At 39.6% G+C, this 18,903-nt stretch overlaps 1 protein-coding gene across 1 annotated transcript in view; it reads left to right on the top strand.

The window, feature by feature from the left end:
• The window catches only part of EXT1 (exostosin glycosyltransferase 1), a 291,965-nt gene that overhangs the window by 252,011 nt on the left and 21,051 nt on the right, over positions 1 to 18,903 (top strand). The window contains exons 4-5 of the mRNA XM_082858749.1: positions 3,254 to 3,373; positions 17,269 to 17,401. Of these exons, the coding sequence (XP_082714875.1) occupies positions 3,254 to 3,373; positions 17,269 to 17,401 (253 nt within the window). The remainder of the gene's footprint in view (positions 1 to 3,253; positions 3,374 to 17,268; positions 17,402 to 18,903) is intronic.

Below are 18,903 nucleotides of genomic sequence, written 5' to 3'. Positions count from 1 at the left end.
ACAGCTGCCTCCATATTGAATGATGACTGCACTGTCATTGACAATGGTTTTAAAGAACTGGCACCCAGCCCAAATGTCTGCCCTGGGAAATGTTTTTGTTATGTTACCATATTTCATTTCCTGTTTTAGAACAGCTCAGGTGTTTTTATTTGCATATATTCTTGTTGTCATGTCACCAAGAGAGCTTACTGTTGCTTTCCTATATCTATCTTGGTAGATTCCATTAGTTCCGTTACCATGCATGACCTTTTATTAAGACTTCACTGAGTTCTGCAACTTTGAACAATCCGGCCAAATTGGAATTAATTTATCACTTTCCCATACCTGTCTCTCGGGACAAGCAGATTAAGAACCAGTAGCCAAATGCCATTAAAATTTGGAACTCTGTCTTTTTAATCAATTGGAATTATCTTCCAGAGCACTTTGAAGAGTGCTGTCAGACACTTGTATCATATGCACAAATGGGTAGGATATATTTCACTTGATGTAGTAACATCAGGATGTGGCTAATAGAAGAGAGGGGCTGTATTGGTCCCTTTCTGCCTTCATAACCACAGCCTACTCAGTTTTCTGGAGAGCACACAGTGATGATAGCTTTTGACATTTTTCTAATGGACTGGTTCCTCATGATCATAATGAAACAGTCTACCCGTATGACTCTTAGAAAATACCACTGACATTCAGAAGAGGGCATGATTATGAAAATCGAGGAGGGTAATTTTTTTCTAGTCTTTCTTGGGCAATCGGAGTAATTTTCTCAGTAAATAAAAATAAATGTTCTTTGGCTTATGACGCATCCATGATCTGAATGGTTTCTCTACCTTCCTCAAGGATATTTTATTTCCACTTGACCTTGAGCTCTGGTTTCAGGCTAATGTTTCTCCTTTACCTGTTGCCTCCATGCTGCTTCAGTGTTGGGAATCCAGATACACACTTTGGGGCTGCACATTGAGTATCTGCTTCTGGACATTGCCAAAGGAAGTGAACTTGTCCTTATGTAGATACTGTGAAGCAGTTCTGTGGCTTCCCGTAAGTGTGGTCTTGAATCAAAAAATATGCTCCAGGGCTTCCCTGGTGGCGCAGTGGTTGAGAGTCTGCCTGCCGATGCAGGGGACGCGGGTTCGTGTCCCGGTCCAGGAAGATCCCACATTGCCGCGGAGCGGCTGGGCCCGTGAGCCATGGCTGCCGAGCCTGTGCGTCCAGAGCCTGTGCTCCGCAACGGGAGAGGCCACAGCAGTGAGAGGCCCGTGTACTGCAAAAAAATAAAAATAAAAAAAACTGCTCCTACTTCCTTCGCCACCACTGGAAATTCAGATGTAGTCTTAGTCACAATGCCATGGGTAACTTTCTTACTAAAGCAGCTAGCGGAGCGTTCCTGCTTCAGTCCAGGCTCCCATGCCTGTCTGATTAATTACACATTAGGGAGGCAAGCATGCAGAAAGAGGTGAGCACAAAAGGACAGTTGCTAATCACAAGGAATCTCCCCTAAGTATGGACTCCATAAATGAAATAGCCTTTGGGCTATAGGTGAAGATAGGGAGCAAACCAAGGAGACTCACCAGACACCCAGGAAGTACCTTTCAGAGCTCCAGACCCAAGCAAGTTCACATGCAGACATTAAGCAATTGGTCTGTCTTTGAATATCATCACCCTTAAGTCAATAATAATAGTAGTGGTAATAATTACTTAGTTAATAAAGCTTCCCATGTGCTAGGCATTGTGCAAAGCACTTATGTGATCTTCATAACAACCTTATGATGTATGTTAGTACTATATCATTTTATAAGTGAAGAAATGAAATCTTTGAGAGATCATGTAACTTGTCCAGGGAAGCAGGGCTAGTAAATGGCAGAGCCAAGACTCCCACTGTGGTCTAACTCCCATGTTCCTGTGCTTAACCACTGAGTTATACTGCTCGTGAAAATAATGATATCCCTTTGGTGGCTTCAGATGGCCACGTTCAATTCCACTTCTATTTATTGAATAAGTACAACAGGCATACCTCGCTTATTTTATGCTTCGTAGATGCTTTTTTTTTTTTTCAACAAATTGAAGGTTTGTGTCAACACTGTGTTGTCAGATGATGGTTAGTGGGGACATTTTAGTAATAAGTTTTTTTTTTTTTTTTTTTTTTTTTTGCGGTACGCGGGCCTCTCACCGCTGTGGCCTCACCCGTCATGGAGCAACAGGCTCCAGACGCGCAGGCTCAGCGGCCATGGCTCACGGGCCCAGCCGCTCCGCGGCACGTGGGATCTTCCCGGACCAGGGCACGAACCCGCGTCCCCTGCATCGGCAGGCGGACCCTCAAACACTGCGCCACCAGGGAAGCCCCTAGTAATAAGTATTTTTAATTAAGGTAGTTACCTTGTGTTTTTAGACATTATGCTATTGCACACTTAATAGACTGTAGTGTAACGTAACTTTTATATGCACTGGGAAACCACACAACTTTTGTGTGACTCGCTTTATTGCGATATTTGTTTTATTGTGTTGGTCTAGAGCTGAACACACAGTGTCTCTGAGGTGTACCTACACATAAAAGCCACTCTCCTAGCTATAAAAAGTGTAGCAGGATGGACAGGGCATAGATCCCCCCTTAAAAATTGTGCAGCCTGGTAGAGAGCAGTGATGGTTAAACATGTATGACAGATTGTGTTAGTTTGGTGTAAGTGCTGCAGCCACAAAGAGAAGCCTGGGGAGCAGCAAGCTCTCAGGGAGAGGCAGGAGATACATGCACATAGAAATGACTACCCCAGCTGCATATTAAATGGAGAGACTCAGAGACAGTCCCTAAAAAGCCTTTCCGTAGATCATTTGTAGTCCCTGGCGTGGTGTGCCTTAGAAGTGCTTGCGGGATGATGACTCTCAGCCTTGCTGCAAGGCCGTAGCTCCTTCTCTGTAGTACTTGGTTGTCCATGGGCAGGATCAAGGATGTGTGGGAATCTGAGAAGAGAAAACAGCAAAGACTACTGTAGGAACACCCTAAGCAACTTGTAAGCTGCTACCAAATCTTAGAAGCGAGCTCTAACTCTCGTGCATTTAAGGTCCTTAAAGCTGATTCCCAGTAAGTGCTGTTTGTAGCTGACACCTCTGAAGGGCCTTTCAATTTAGGGGTTGGTGATTTTTAGTAGATCTGTATGCTAGAAGCTGAAGGCTATGAAGAATAAAAGCCTAACCCAAGTGGGTTATTTTGATCAAATGGCATCTTATTGTTATCCGGTTATAGTTATTATGTGTTCACTTTGTGTTACAGATTCCTTCTACAATCAGGTCTATTCATCAGGATAAAATCCTAGCACTTAGACAGCAGACACAATTCTTGTGGGAGGCTTATTTTTCTTCAGTTGAGAAGATTGTATTAACTACACTAGAGGTAAGTGAGACCACTTGGTTCTTGGTCTTAAATAATGGTCCTTTATATGTTTCTCTCAGCCTTCTCTTTTGCTATTAGTGATGTGTAATTGGTCAAATGGGGCGAAACCGAACCTTCTGTACTTGAATGTGTCAGTTAACCCCTTTTTACCTGCTCTGCCGTGCCCAAGCAAAGACCTCCATTCTTGACAGACTCCAATGAGGAAAGCTGACATAGGAGAAATTACACTCCTTGACACAGAGATGGGCTCTGTCTTACATCATTTCAGAGACAGGTAGCTAATGACTGTCCTCCTGTCATTCACACTCAATGGCATCCTTTGAAAGCATATTTCTGGAGCCCACTTAGGAAACAGATAGTGACCAAGTAGGGGAAAATCTTCTCCCATTCTAAATATATGAATAGTTTACTGGGTACTGTAGTCCAATGGCATTAGGATACAGCCAAATTTATTCTCAAGACATATGCAGCCCAGCTAGCATCATTGCTGCAAGGATGTGTTAAGAAGAAAATCAGGATTACACCCATCTGGTACAGAAAGTGTTAAACTTTATGAGATCAGAAACTATTCTAGACAGATGGGTGCCCATCTTCGAGTTGCCTTTTTTCAGGCAGGAGGAAAAAAGGAAAGGGAAGCATGGAGATGATTAAAACCTTTGGAAGTAGAGCAGATAGCGATGGCCTGAGGCTACACCAAAGTAGCACAAAGAGCTGAGAAAAGATTTCTGGATCTGCACACTCATGAATTACAGGAAGGAGAGCAGAGGTCCTCAGGTGAAGCACAGCATCAAGGTGATTCTGAGGTGTCCACCATGAGAAGTAGGGGCATTTGTGGCCTCACTTTTGAAATATTTTCTTTGGAAAAGTTATTACTGCTCCAAAAGCTAATGTAATTGGGAGTATACACTATGCTAAGTCTGAAAAATACCAAGAAAACTGAAGTCATCCTGTTTTGTGCCATTGCTGTTGTTGTCTTGCCATCCTGGGTACCAGAGCCAACTCTGGTCATACCCCAGGCACACTGTGGGGCTTACCTACCCTGAGCCTAGCCTGGGCCTCCTGCTTTTGCGGGGCCAGGCTCTATCCCAGTGTCCTCTTGTAAATGGGTTGTGTCGTTTTCATCCTGGAACTAAGTGAAAAGGGCTGTTTAGGACCCAGGTTTCCCCATGAAAGGGGATAGGGTAGAATGCCTTCCAAGGGCTTCCTTATTACAAGCAAATTTCTCTTATTCCTCCAAAAGCACTCTCCTCAGTGAAAATTGATTGGGTTTTTACTTCTGTACATAGCAGCAGATTTGAATATGTAATAAATTTGAACCTTTTCTTTGATCCTGTCTTCCGTCTAAGACCCTTCCTAGGCCCTTCTTAAGGAAAGATGAATGTCACTTGTTTTGGGTTTTTTTGTTTGTTTGTTTGCTTTTTGGAATGAGTGCTTTTTATCAAAGAAGTGCATATTCCTTTTAGAAAATAATAGAAAATACTTAGAGCACAAAAATAAAATCTACCCATACAAATCACTATTGACATATATACACACATATAAACATATTCATTTTTTCTATGCAAATGCATAAATATGTTGTCATTTTTAATTTAAAGAGGAGTTTTTCTATACTTAGTTTATAACCTGTTTTTCCTGCTTAATAATTATTCCTAGTATCTCATTAGATTTTACTACAGTTATTTTAATGGCTATATAATATTCCATTCATGATGTCACTTAATTCCGTTAATTAATCCCCAGTTTGAGGCTATTAAAATTGTTTCTGGTTTTCAATTATTATATACATCATTGAAGCTAATAGCCTCAGTGCCAAGTTGTTGTGCAGATTCAAGATTACTTCCGTAGGATAAATTCCTTGAATTCAAAGTCCTGGCTCAAACAATATTCCAAATGCTAAGATTTCGAATATGAACTGTCAATTTTCCTGCAGTAGAATTCAACTAATTTATATTCCCTCCAGCTTATATGAGAGAACCTATTTTAATTATATTTATTTTTTTCACTTTCACCATATTGGACATTATATCCTTAAAAATGATAAGTCATTATTTTCTTAAGATCTTAGTAACAATGAATATTTCTTGTATGTTTCTTGCTCAGGCAGCTCACAAAGAAAGAAATAGAAATGGCCACAACGTTGTCCCGCTTTTCTCATTAATTTTTAAGAGCTTATTAGGTTTAAAAAGATTAACCTTTGGTTCTTTTGTAGCGAATATTCCCCCCAATTTGTGGTATGCTTTCTGTTTTGTTTATCATGGGGCAATCTTTTCATCTCCAGCTTTTCCATTTGCTACTGTTTAGAAAGGACTTTTTGACCCATAATTTTATTTATGTGCAACACACGTACACATTAGTATTTTCTAGTACTTTCATGGTTTATTTTTTACATTTAACTATTTAATCCAATTTACTTTTATATATGGTCTGTGTTGAAAAAGCTAAACTTTTTTTTTTTTTTGACAAATTTTTCTGCAGTTGCTCCAATACATTTCCTTTTTTTTTTTTTTTTTGCCGTACCACACAGCTTATGGGATCTTAGTTCCCAGACCAGGGATTGAATCCAGGCCCTCGGCAGTGAGAGCACAGAGTCCTAACCACTGGACTGCCAGGGAATTCCCCTGATATATTTCTTAAGTTATTCTTTCCTCAGTGTTTTCACATGCCACTTTTATGCATCTTTGGCTATCCATACAGACCACATGTTTTCATTTTTTCACCCTATATTCCATCCCTTAGTGAACCTCTATTTATTTAACCAATCTGCTATTGTTGACTATTAATGCTATTTCTAATTATTTCTTTTTTAGAGATAGAGATATCTTTATCCAACCAATACCCTTCTACATGTATCTTAGACTATGTCTTTATTTCTTTAGATGGAGTCCTTGAAATGAGATTACTCAACCCAAGAGTCCAGGCATGACTAAGACTCATGATAGGTATTGCCAAATTACTCTTCAAAGAGATTGAATCAATCTAGATTCTCACAGGCCATCTGGGGGACACCCTCTCTTACTATATCCTTGTCAGCCTTCAGAATCATAATTAAAACACACACACAGCTTTGTTAATTCGCCAGATGAAAGATGGTATCTCATTAATTACATTTCTTTTGAGTATGGTTTATTGCATAGCTCTGGTCTCTTGCCTATTAAGTTAGCAGTACTCAATTATCTTATAATAACAGTTGGATGTGTTATATTCACCAGCATAGGATCTTAAGTCAAGCTGTTTTCATCTCTGTGACTGGAAAGCCGTTTTCCCCTTCGATTTGAGCCATGCAGTTCTTCAGAGACACAGTTTTTTTGTTTTTTGTTTTTTTTCTTAATAGATCTTTATTGGAGTATAATTGCTTCACAATACTGTGTTAGTTTCTGTTGTACAACAAAATGAATCAGCCATATGCATACGTATGTCCCCATATCCCCTCCCTCTTGAGCCTCCCTCCCACCCTCCCTATCTCACCCCTCTAGGTCATCGCAAAGCACCAAGCTGATCTCCCCGTGCTATGCGGCTGCTTCCCACTAGCTATCTATTTTACATTTGGTAGTATATATAAGTCCATGCCACTCTCTCACTTCGTCCCAGCTTACCCTTCCCCCTCCCTGTGTCCTCAAGTCCATTCTCTACATCTGTGGCTTTATTCCTCTCCTGCCCCTAGATTCTTCATAACCTTTTTTTTTTCAGATTCCATATATACGTGTTAGCATACAGCATTTGTTTTTCTCCTTCTGACTTACTTCACTCTGTATGACAGACTCTAGGTCCATCCACCTCACTACAAATAACTCAATTTTGTTTCTTTTTATGGCTGAGTAATATTCCATTGTATACATCTGCCACACCTTCTTTATCCATTCATCTGTCGACAGACACTTAGGTTGCATCCATGTCCTGGCTATTGTAAATAGTGCTGCAGTGAACATTGTGGTACATGTCTCTCTCTATTTTTTTTTTTAATTTTTGAATTTTATTTAATTTATTTTTTTTATACAACAGGTTCTTATTAGTTAACCACTGTATACATATTAGTGTATATATGTCAATCCCACTCTCACAATTTATCCCACCACACCCCTCCGCCACTTTCCCACCTTGGTGTCCATACGTTTGTTCTCTACATCTGTGTCTCTATTTCTGCCCTGCAAACTGGTTCATCTGTACCACTTTTCTAGGTGCCACATATGTGTGTTAATATACGATATTTGTTTTTCTCTTTCTGACTTACTTCACTCTGTATGACAGTCTCTAGATCCATCCACATCTCTACAGATGACCCAATTTCGTTCCTTTTTATGGCCGAGTAATATTCCATTGTATATATGTACCACATCTTCTTTATCCATTCGTCTGTCAGTGGACATTTAAGTTGCTTCCATGACCTGGCTGTTGTGAATAGGGCTGCAATGAACATTGGGGTGCATGTGTCTTTTTGAATTATGGTTTTCTCTGGGTATATGTCCAGGAGTGGGATTGCTGGGTCATATGGTAAGTCTATTTTTAGTTTTTTAAGGAACTCCATACTGTTCTCCATAGTGGGTGTATCAATTTACATTCCCACCAACACTGCAGGAGGGTTCCCTTTTCTGCACACCCTCTCCAGCATTTGTTGTTTCTAGATTTTCTGATGATGCCCATTCTAACTGGTGTGAGGTGATACCTCATTGTAGTTTTGATTTGCATTTCTCTGATAATGAGTGATGTTGAGCAGCTTTTCATGTGCTTCTTGGCCATCTGCATGTCTTCTTTGGAGAAATATCTATTTAGGTCTTCTGCCCATTTATGATTGGGTTGTTTGTTTTTTTTTAATATTGAGCTGCATGAGCTGCATATATATTTTAGAGATTAATCCTTTGTCCGTTGATTTGTTTGCAAATATTTTCTCCCATTCTGAGGGTTGTATTTTTGTCTTGTTTGTAGTTTCCTTTGCTTTGCAAAAGCTTTTAAGTTTCATTAGGTCCCATTTATTTATTTTTGTTCTTATTTCCATTACTCTAGGAGGTAGATCAAAAAAGATCTTGCTGTGATTTATGTCAAAGAGTGTTCTTCCTATATTTTCCTCTAAGAGTTTTATAGTGTCCAGTCTTACATTACATCTCTAATCCATTTTGAGTTTATTTTTGTGTATGGTGTTAGGGAGTGTTTTAATTTCATTCTTTCACATGTAGCTGTCCAGTTTTCCCAGCAGCATTTATTGAAGAGGCTGTCTTTTTTCCATTGTATATCCTTTCCTCCTTTGTCATAGACTAGTTGACCATAGGTGTGTGGGTTTATCTCTGGGCTTTCTATCCTGTTCCATTGATCTATATTTCTGTTTTTGTGCCAGTACCATATTGTCTTGATTACTGTAGCTTTGTAGTATAGTCTGAACTCAGGGAGTCTGATTCCTCCAGTTCCATTTTTTTTTCCTCAACACTGCTTTGGCTATGCGGGGTCTTTTTTGTCTCCATACAAATTTTAAGATTTTTTGTTCTAGTTCTGTAAAAAATTCCATTGGTAGTTTGATAGGGATTGCACTGAATCTGTAGATTGCTTTGGGTAGTATCATCATTTTCACAATATTGATTCTTCCAATCCAAGAAAATGGTATATCTCTCCATCTGTTTGTATCATCTTTAATTTCTTTCATCAGTGTCTTATAGTTTTCTGCATACAGGTCTTTTGTCTCCCTAGGTAGGTTTATTCCTAGGTATTTTATTGTTTTTGTTGCAATGGTAAATGGGAATGTTTCCTTAATTTCTTTTTCAGATTTTTTATCATTAGTGTATAGGAATGCAAGAGATTCCTGTGCATTAATTTTACATCCTGCAACTTTACCAAATTCATTGATTAGCTCTAGTATTTTTCTGGTGGCATCTTTAGGATTCTCTGTGTATAGTATCATGTCATCTGCAAACAGTGACAGTTTTACTTCTTCTTTTCTAATTTGTATTCCTTTTATTTCTTTTTCTTCTCTAATTGCCATGGCTAGGACTTCCAAAACTATGTTGAATAATAGTGGCGAGAGTGGTCATCCTTGTCTTGTTCCTGATCTTAGCAGAAATGTTTTCAGTTTTTCACCATTGGGTATGATGCTTGCTGTGGGTTTGTCATATATGGCCTTTATTATGTTGAGGTAGGTTCCCTATATGCCCGTTTTCTGGAGAGTTTTTATCATAAATGGGTGGTGAATTTTGTCAGAAGCTTTCTCTGCATCTATTGAGATGATCATATGGTTTTTATACCTTAATTTATTAATGTGGTGTATCACATTGATTGATTTGTGTATACTGAAGAATCCTTGGGATAAATCCCACTTGATCATGGTGTATGATCCTTTTACTGTGTTGTTGGATTCTGTTTGCTAGTATTTTGTTCAGGATTTTTGCATCTATGTTAATCAGTGATATTGGTCTGTAATTTTCTTTTTTTGTTATATCTTTTTCTGGTTTTGGTATCAGGATGATGGTGGCTTCGTAGAATGAATTTGGGAGTGTTTCTCCCTCTGCAATTTTTTGGAAGAGTTTGAGAAGGATCGGTGTTAGCTCTTCTCTAAATGTTTGATAGAATTTTCCTGTGAAGCCATCTGGTCCTGGACTTTTGTTTGTTGGAAGATTTTAAATTACGGTTTCAATTTCATTACTTGTGATAGTTTTGTTTATAGTTTCTGATTCTTCCTGGTTCAGTCTTGGAAAATCGTACGTTTCTAAGAATTTGTCCATTTCTTTGTGGTTGTCCATTTTATTGGCATATAGTTGTTCGTAGTCTCTTATAATCCTTTGTATTTATGTGGTGTCAGTTGCAATTTCTCCTTTTTCATATCTAACTTTATTGATTTGCATCCTCTCTATTTTTTTCTTGATGAGTCTGGCTAAGGGTTTATCCATTTTTTTTATCTTCTCAAAGAACCAGCTTTTAGTTTTATTGATCTTTGCTATTGTTTTCTTCATTTCTATTTCATTTATTTCTGCTCTGAGCTTTATAATTTCTTTCTTTATACTGACTTTGGGTTTTCTTTGTTCTTCTTTCTCTAGTTGCTTTAAGTGTAGGATTAGATTGTTTATTTGAGATTTTTTTTGTTTCTTGAGGTGAGATTGAATTGCTATAAACTTCCCCTTAGAACTGCTTTTGCTGCATCCCATAGGTTTGGGTTGTCGTATTTTCATTTGTTTCTAGGTATTTTTTAATTTCTTCTTTGATTTCTTCAGTGATCTCTTGATTATTTAGTAATGCACTGTTTGGCCTCCATGTATTTGTGTTTTTTACAGTATTTTTTCCTGTAATTGATTTCCAGTCTCATAGTGTTGTAGTCAGAGAAGATGCTTGATATGATTTCAGTTTTCTTAAATTTTCCGAGGCTTGATGTGTGACCCAAGATGTGATGTATCCTGGAGAATGTTCCATGTGCATTTGAGAAGAAAGTGTATTCTGCCACTTTGGGGTGGAAATTCTGTAAATATCAGTTAAATCTATCTGTTCTATTATGTCACTTAAAGTATGTGTTTCCGTATTTATTTTCTGTTTGGATGATCTGTCTATTGGTGTAAGTGGGGTGTTAAAGTCCCCTACTATTACTGTGTTCCTGTTGATTTCTCCTTTCATGGTTGTTAGCATTTGCCTTATGTATTGAGGTGCTCCTATATTGGGTGCGTAAAAATTTATAATTGTTATATCTTCTTCTTGGATTGATCCCTTGATCACTGTGTAGTGTCCCTCCTTATCTCTTGTAGCAATCTTTATTTTAGAGTCTATTTTATCTGATACGAGAATTGCTACTCCAGCTTTCTTTTGGTTTCCATTTACATGGAATATCTTTTTCCATCCCTTCACTTTCAGTCTGTATGTGTCCCTAGGTCTGAAGTGGGTCTCTTGTAGACAGCATATATATGGGTCTTGTTTTTGTATCCATTCAGTCAGTCCGTGTCTTTTGGTTAGGGCATTTAATCTATTTACATTTAAGGTTATTATCGATATGTATGTTCCTATTACCATCTTCTTAATTGTTTTGGGTTTGTTTTTGTGGGTCTTCTTCTCTTGTGTTTCCCACCTAGAGAAGTGTCTTTAGCATTTGTTGTAAAGCTGGTTTAATGGTGCTGAATTCTCTTAGCTTTTGCTTGTCTGAAAAGCTTTTCAGTTCTCTGTCAAGTCTGAATGAGATCCTTGCTGGGTAGAGTAATCTTGGTTGTAGTTTCTTCCCTTTCATCACTTTAAGTATATCCTGCCACTCCCTTCTGGCCTGCCGAGTTTCTGCTGAAAAATCAGCTGATGACCTTATGGGGATTCCTTTGGATGTTATTGTTTGTTTTTCCCTTGCTGCTTTTAATATTTTTTCTTTAAATTTAATTTTTGTTAGTTTGATTAATATGTGTCTTGGTGTATTTTTCCTAGGGTTATCGTGTGTGGGACTCTCTGTGCTTCCTGGACTTGGGTGACTATTGCCTTTCCCATGTTAGGGAAGTTTTTGACTATAATCTCTTCAAATATTTTCTCAGACCCTTTCTTTTTCTCTTCTTCTTCTGGGGCCCCTATAATTTGAACGTTGGTGCTTTTAGTGTTGTCCCAGATGTCTCTGAGATTTTCTTCAATTCTTTTCATTCTTTTTTCTTTATTCTGCTCCTTGGCAGTTATTTCCACCATTTTGTCTTCCAGCTCACTTATTTGTTCTGCCTCAGTTATTCTGTTATTGATTCCTTCTAGTGTATTTTTCATTTCAGTTATGGTGTTGTTCATCTCTGTTTGTTTGTTCTTTAGTTCTTCTATATCTTTGTTAAACATTTCTTGTATTTTCTCAATCCATGCCTCCATTCTATTTCCGAGATCCTTATCATCTTTAGTATCATTACTCTGGAGTCTTTTTCAGGTAGATTGCCTATTTCCTCTTCATTTATTTGGTCTTGTAGGTTTTTACCTTGCTCCTTCATCTGTGACATAATTTTTTGCCCTCCCTCTCTCTCTGTCTTTATTTTTTGAGTGGGATTGTGTTCCTGTCTTATTGGTTGTTTGGCCTGTGGATTCCAACAGTGGAGTTTGTAGGCTATTGGGTAGAGCTGGGTCTTGATGCTGAGATGAGGACCTCTGTGAGACCTCAGTCCAATGAATACTCCCTGGGGTCTGAGGTTCTCTGTTAGTCCGGTGGTTCGGACTCAGAGCTCCCACCACAGGAGCTTCGGCCCAATCCCCTTCTTGTGAACCAAGATCCCGCAAGCCATGTGGGGTGGCAAAAAAAAAAAAAAAAAAAAAAAAGAGAGAGAACATAACAAAGTAAAAAATAAAATTAGACTAGGAAACTAACAGATATGTTAGAAAGAATATGAAAATAAAAATATAGGTGAATCAACAACCGGCAGGTACAGCAGTACCATAATAGTGAAAAGGCGGAGGAGGGGGAATAAAAGTCGGGGGAGGCCTTGGCTGTGGAGGGCGGGGCCTAAGCAAGGGTGAGGTTTGGGTGGTGGGCGGGGCCAATGCTCAGGACGCACAGGGCTGGAAAAGGCCCTGGGGCCTGTGGGAAGTCGGGCTTAGGCTGAAGGAACAGAAGGGACCCAGCTGTGCCCCCCACCCTGGTCTCAGAGGACAGGGGACCTCACCTGGGAGCCCAGCAGGCTTCCTGGGCTTGAGTGGGCGGGGCAAATGCCCTCCTCTCCTCTCCTGCTCCTCTGGTCCCAGAGAGCCCCTCCCGCCTACCTCTCCTGATCTCCCCTGGCCTCCCTCCTATGCCCCCAGGACCAATGTGGCTGGGGGGAGGGGGGAACTTGGAGGGCAGGGGACCAGGCTGGGAGCTCAGCGGGCTCCCCAGGCCCGAGTGGGCAGGGCAAACGCCCTCTTATGCCCCCAAGGACCCATGCGGCCTGGAGCACAGTTGTTTTTAGAACACTCTAACCATATACTTCATTCAAATTTATTGCAACTGACAAAAACTCCTCATATAGTTCCAAAATTGGATTTTAACCATTTGACCTCTCAGCTGAATTGCATGAGAGATACCATCTAGTTTCCCTTTTTAATCCAGAGCTTAGATTACCCCAGGATCCAATGTAAACAGAAAAGCAGAGAAAAATACCAGAAAATGCCATCCACATACCCAGATAAACAGCCAATATGTTCATAAGAACGATTTAACTATCACAAATCAAAAATTCCTACTTGAGATAATATGTCCTTCAGTTCCTGCTGGAGTGCCTATGGTCAGGGTAATGCAGCATTACCCTTGGACAACGTACATTTGAAGATCCCTTGCTTTGGGGATGCTCTACCTGGAGACTCTTTCTTCCTTACGTGCTGTATTGTGAGTCGCGGGAAGAGAATTACTTGCTCTTTGGTGATTATGAGCCTTAGAGCTGTAGGTAGTGCTTAGATACCGCTGGAAACAGGACACCTCGTCTTTCTTTCCAACGCCAGGGTCAGGTTGTTAGTACGTTCAACTGTGCTGCACTCTCTTCTGCTTGGGATTTGCCTAGTATTTCTAGTCTGCTTGAAACTTCCTAATTCTGCACCTTGGAATTAAGGAGGTATTTAATAAGAGCTAGGCTCTTTGGAGCTCATTTTTTGGTGCAAATTGAGAAGTAATGATAGAGACAATGATCAAATACTGCAAAGACAGTGTTCTTGGATTCCATTATTTGTCAGAATACTGCACAACAGTAACCTGGCACTAAGGATTGAACCTTAGGAGCTCAGTCAGAATCAGGCTGAGCAAAAGAAAATGGCATGCAATGGTAATGACATATGAAAACAGCTCACAGTAGCTTGGAAACACAATTTTAAGTGCTGTTTTATGAAGGGTTCTCTGTTTCTCTCTTCACTTGTCTAACCATATGCACATTCAGACCATAGTATTATTGATGCCGTTGTATAAGGAAAGTTTAAAATCAGTGAGAGAATAGAAATAGGAGATTTTGCTTTGGTTTGGAATGAGGTGGCATATGGTGGCACTGCGTGTATTAGGCAACATTGTATTGGTCAAAAGACAGAGTCAGGGCTTCCCTGGTGGCGCAGTGGTTGAGAGTCCGCCTGCCGATGCAGGGGACACGAGTTCGTGCCCCGGTCCGGGAGGATCCCACATGCCGCGGAGCGGCTGGGCCCATGAGCCATGGCCGCTGAGGCTGCGCGTCCGGAGGCTGTGCTCCGCAAAGGGAGAGGCCACAACAGTGAGAGGCCCGCGTACTGCAAAAAAAAAAAAAAAAAAAAAAGAGAGACAGAGTCAAGGCCACCTAGAATGACTGGAACCTATAATCAATTGTCCATTATTTTAAAAATAGATGGCACATAAAAATGAAAAATAAGGAGCCTGTCATTCTTCCCTTTGAATTCATGTTAATAAGAAATATCATCCTTATTGAGGGTGCCATTTGGGGCTGTAAGGAAAAAAATTCTGTGTAAACTTTTTGTGCCTGTGTTTGCGTGTATGTATGTGTTGATTTTCTTTATAGTGTCCAACGTTTCAATATGATGTCTTCATTCACAGCGTTTGAGAGTGAGTACTAAGGGCCCTGAAAGGCTCCTGGGAGCTGTCCAGTGTAGCAATAGGGAGAATTGGACATTAGGAGAGGGACAAAATGACCTTTCTATTTGGTGAAATGAGATCCATACTCTGTCAGTCTTTTGGTAAGGCAAGTTGATATCAACATTTCAGAAAGACATTTGGTAATACATATGAACAGCCTTTAAAGTGTTCATACCCTTTGACAAAATCCTAAAGCATCAGTCCTAAATGTGGAAAGTTTTAACTCATAAATATGTTCATTGCTTTGCATGGAAATAATTGCACTATTGTTGGACATTTAGGATAAGTAAACCATGAATGCTGTGAATAATATGGAAAGATCTATAATGTATAATATCTGTGATAGTATAGCTGTGTAAAAATAGAAATGGAAAAATCCATGCCTAGAAAATGAACACAGGAATGAGATTTTTTTAAAAACTCAAGTCTTAAGTATGAAGATTTAGGCAACTTTTCCTAACAGATTCTGAAACGTTGTTATAATTAATGTGATATATTACTGCTTATTACATATGAGGCTAGTTAGTCATAAAGGTGGCAAATTGCTTGACCTGAGTTAAATTCCACATTTGCTATTGCTCTTATACCTTTGCTGATATCACCCTGTTTGAAGAGAATATAAAATGCTTTTTGAAACTTCCGAGGAATACTATAACTTATATCCTTGACTTCAAAAAGATGACAATGTTGTGATACTGAATCAAAAAGAGTCAACATTGTTGTGATACTGAATCAAAAAGAGTCAACATGACATTGAGAATCACACCACCCAGAGACCCAAAGTGAAGAGGGACCCAATTTGGGACATCTCTGACTTCCATGTCACTTGTATGTAAGTCGGATTTATGACACCATCCATTGTCAATGTTTTCTGTGTCTTGATATCCAAACTTATTTAAGCAGCCACATGCTAGAAGGGACATGAATTTGGAAAGCAAAAAAAGGGAGGATCTAAATGGAAACCTATAAAGGAAAATAAGTAGACAGTAGAATTGGGAGGTACAAATAATTAAAAACTGGAATAAATGGTGTACAAAGTGAAATTGCTAGCCATGTAAAAACCCTGCACAACCATGACAATTTTCTTACAATTAATGCGTAGACAATAGCATTTTAACACATCTCTGTTGAACCACAAAGAGCAAACATTAACGCTTGAGCAAGGTTCCTAAAATCTTCCCCAAATTAGGAACCTCTGCCAATCCATATAAAATGAGCAGTTTTGATCTGGGGAGAAGAGAAAATGCAGAAATCATTGAACTAAGATACTTGAGTTCTTCTAAATTTCCTCCTTGCTTCCTTCTCTCTCATTAAGAAATATAAACACCATCAGGTTTGCAAAGATAAATGCAGCTGATTTTATTACTTGTGTAGTCACCATGTGGGGTGAGATGAGGGTGGTAATAACCTTAGCAAATAATACAACTCCATTTAAAATGGTCTGTACTTAAAATCACATTGCATTAAATGGGGACCTGGAAAATGATGATTTAGGTCTTAAATCTCTAAAGATATATGCCAGGCTTTTTTTTTTTTTTTAAGTACAAAAAAATTGCTGAAAACATGAAATTCTGTATCAAGTTAATTATTTGCCAAATCATATCTTAATGAGTGGATGGTATAATTACAAGAGTTTGAAAGTCCACTGTAAAGTGGACTAATCACATTCATCTGACAAATGATTCGGGATGGGAGAATGTTTGACTCTAAATGTAGAATTTAATGATCTGCAAGGTCTTCAAGTCCGAAGGAACTAATGAACTAGCTTGGCTATCATTATTCTCCATGTGCCGTGGTTCTTGTCCTGTTATGCAGGATGTTTTGAGCAATTGTTAAGTCACTACTTTTTGAGATGAAAAGTAGAAAAACTTCAGCTAACTAGTACCCCAAAGTCCTATACTTGAATTTGAAAGGACAATGAGATATGTCAAGCAAATAAATCTGCCTCCTGAATTAAAGGAACAGATCAAAACCTCAGCTGCTTTGGGATTCCATATGCTCCCAGCTCAGTGTCTATATGGACATCTCTGTGCCCTGAGAACAGATCTTCCTGATGTGGATCTGGAAGCACTGCTAGATCTCAGCCATCAGGGAAACTCTTCTACACGCTCTAATTTGACATGAGCGTGGACTTATTATTATAGCAAGACAAGATAGAATTTATGGTGAAACTGCAGTTTAATTAGGAAATTGGATTAGCCATTATTCATCTCTTTCTCCCTCTCTCTCTCTCTCACTCTTTTCCATTGCTCTGTCACTCTGTGTCAGAGAATCAGTGAAGAATCAGGTTGGGGGTGGGGGAGGAGACTCACTACTTTGAGTGCCATCAGCCCTCAAATTTGGATTGACTGTGTTCCTCGTCTGATACCGTCAGTCTCCTCTCACCATGTGCCATGTTTTCATTTTCTAGATTATTCAGGACAGAATATTCAAGCACATATCCCGTAACAGTTTAATATGGAACAAACATCCTGGAGGATTGTTCGTCCTACCACAGTATTCATCTTATCTGGGAGATTTCCCTTACTACTATGCTAATTTAGGTAAGTGAGTGCCTTCCAGGGAGTTATTCTGGTTTACCTGCCAGGTGTCATTCAGAACTAAAGTCCCTTGATTTTTCGATTCCACCGCGGTGTCTTTGCAACATCCTGTGTTGGAGACTGCTTTCTAGAGCCCTGTCCTAAACGGTGTATCAAGGTCAAGAATTATAAATCCAGCGGAGCATTGCAAAGTGGGAAACTCCTTTCTTACCTGAGCCGCTGTACTTTGCATTTAGCAGAGTCATTTCTTTTTGAGAAATAGGCTTCCCAAATTACAGATCATTTTGAACATGACAATGGGTTCACTATAATTTTAAGTCTCATCTTATAGAAAATGGAGTTAGGAGAGCTCTCCCTACTTTTTGTTTTTCTCCACAATCCCAACTTCTCTGTCTCAGACCAAAGAAAAACCAAACTGATAAACGGAAAGGGAAAAGATTTAAGAATATATGATAGGGGAGAAACTTATTCACATTCAACATTTATTGTGCTCATCTTCTTTGCCATGTTAATGCAGTGCTAGGTGGTAGAAATAAAAAGTCAAAGGAGATACAAGCTCTGTTCTCAAGCAGCTTTTAGTCTTCTAGTCATAACGAGGAAAAGGGAACCGGCAGAGGGACGAAGCTTTACAAAAGGCTGTTACCGCCATAGACATATACGTATTTGGAGCCCCGTTCGCTCTAGTGTTAGTAACATCTTGGACACTTCTCCTCATTCATAGTTCCAAATTTGAGAAACCCTGGGATAATAAAGCATCTTTCAAGTCGATATGGCAAAAAGACTCCAGATTTTTGTGTGGAGTTAGCAGAGTTAGCACATTAGAAGTGTGTAATTGATGCTTCTTAAACTGTTAGAGGAGAGTCTTAAAGCACTGACTTGTCCTCACTGCTAAAAAAGGGAACCCCCTCTATCATATTTATTCTTCTTACTTGGCAAAGCCTTGAATGTGTATCTAGATAGTGGGAAAGCTAGCTTCTTTCTAACATGCGATTAAAGTACTAGTCGGATGGTATAATTTGCCCTGCAAAACGTCCGTATAATACTTTGAGATATATATAGTCTGATTCTTGCCTTTGTCCAGTCACTACCAAAGCTTAACTTGAATGGCCCTGCACTGTCTTGTTCATATTTAAACTACTAAAATGTGAAATTAGTGGCTCTAAACTAATGAAGTTTTAGGAGCCTTTTTTTTTTTTTTTTTTTTTTTTTGCGGTACGCGGGCCTCTCACCGCTGTGGCCTCTCCCATTGCGGAGCACAGGCTCCGGACGCGCAGGCTCAGCGGCCATGGCTCATGGGCCCAGCCGCTCCGCGGCATGTGGGATCTTCCCGGACCGGGGCACGAACCCGCGTCCCCTGCATCGGCAGGCGGACTCCCAACCACTGCACCACCAGGGAAGCCCTTAAGGAGCCTTTTTAACCTGTCTCCAATTTCTTAGTGGGTTCTCATGGAAAAACTCATTTTGCGGGAGAAGCCATCTCACTGCTTTCTCTTTGGTGGAAGTTG

This window comes from Leucopleurus acutus, assembly GCF_964270905.1.
Source record: "Leucopleurus acutus genome assembly, chromosome: 17".
NCBI classification, from domain to species: Eukaryota; Metazoa; Chordata; class Mammalia; order Artiodactyla; family Delphinidae; genus Leucopleurus; species Leucopleurus acutus.
Note: the sequence above shows the minus strand (reverse complement) of the source record. Positions and strands in the feature narration are given on the sequence as shown.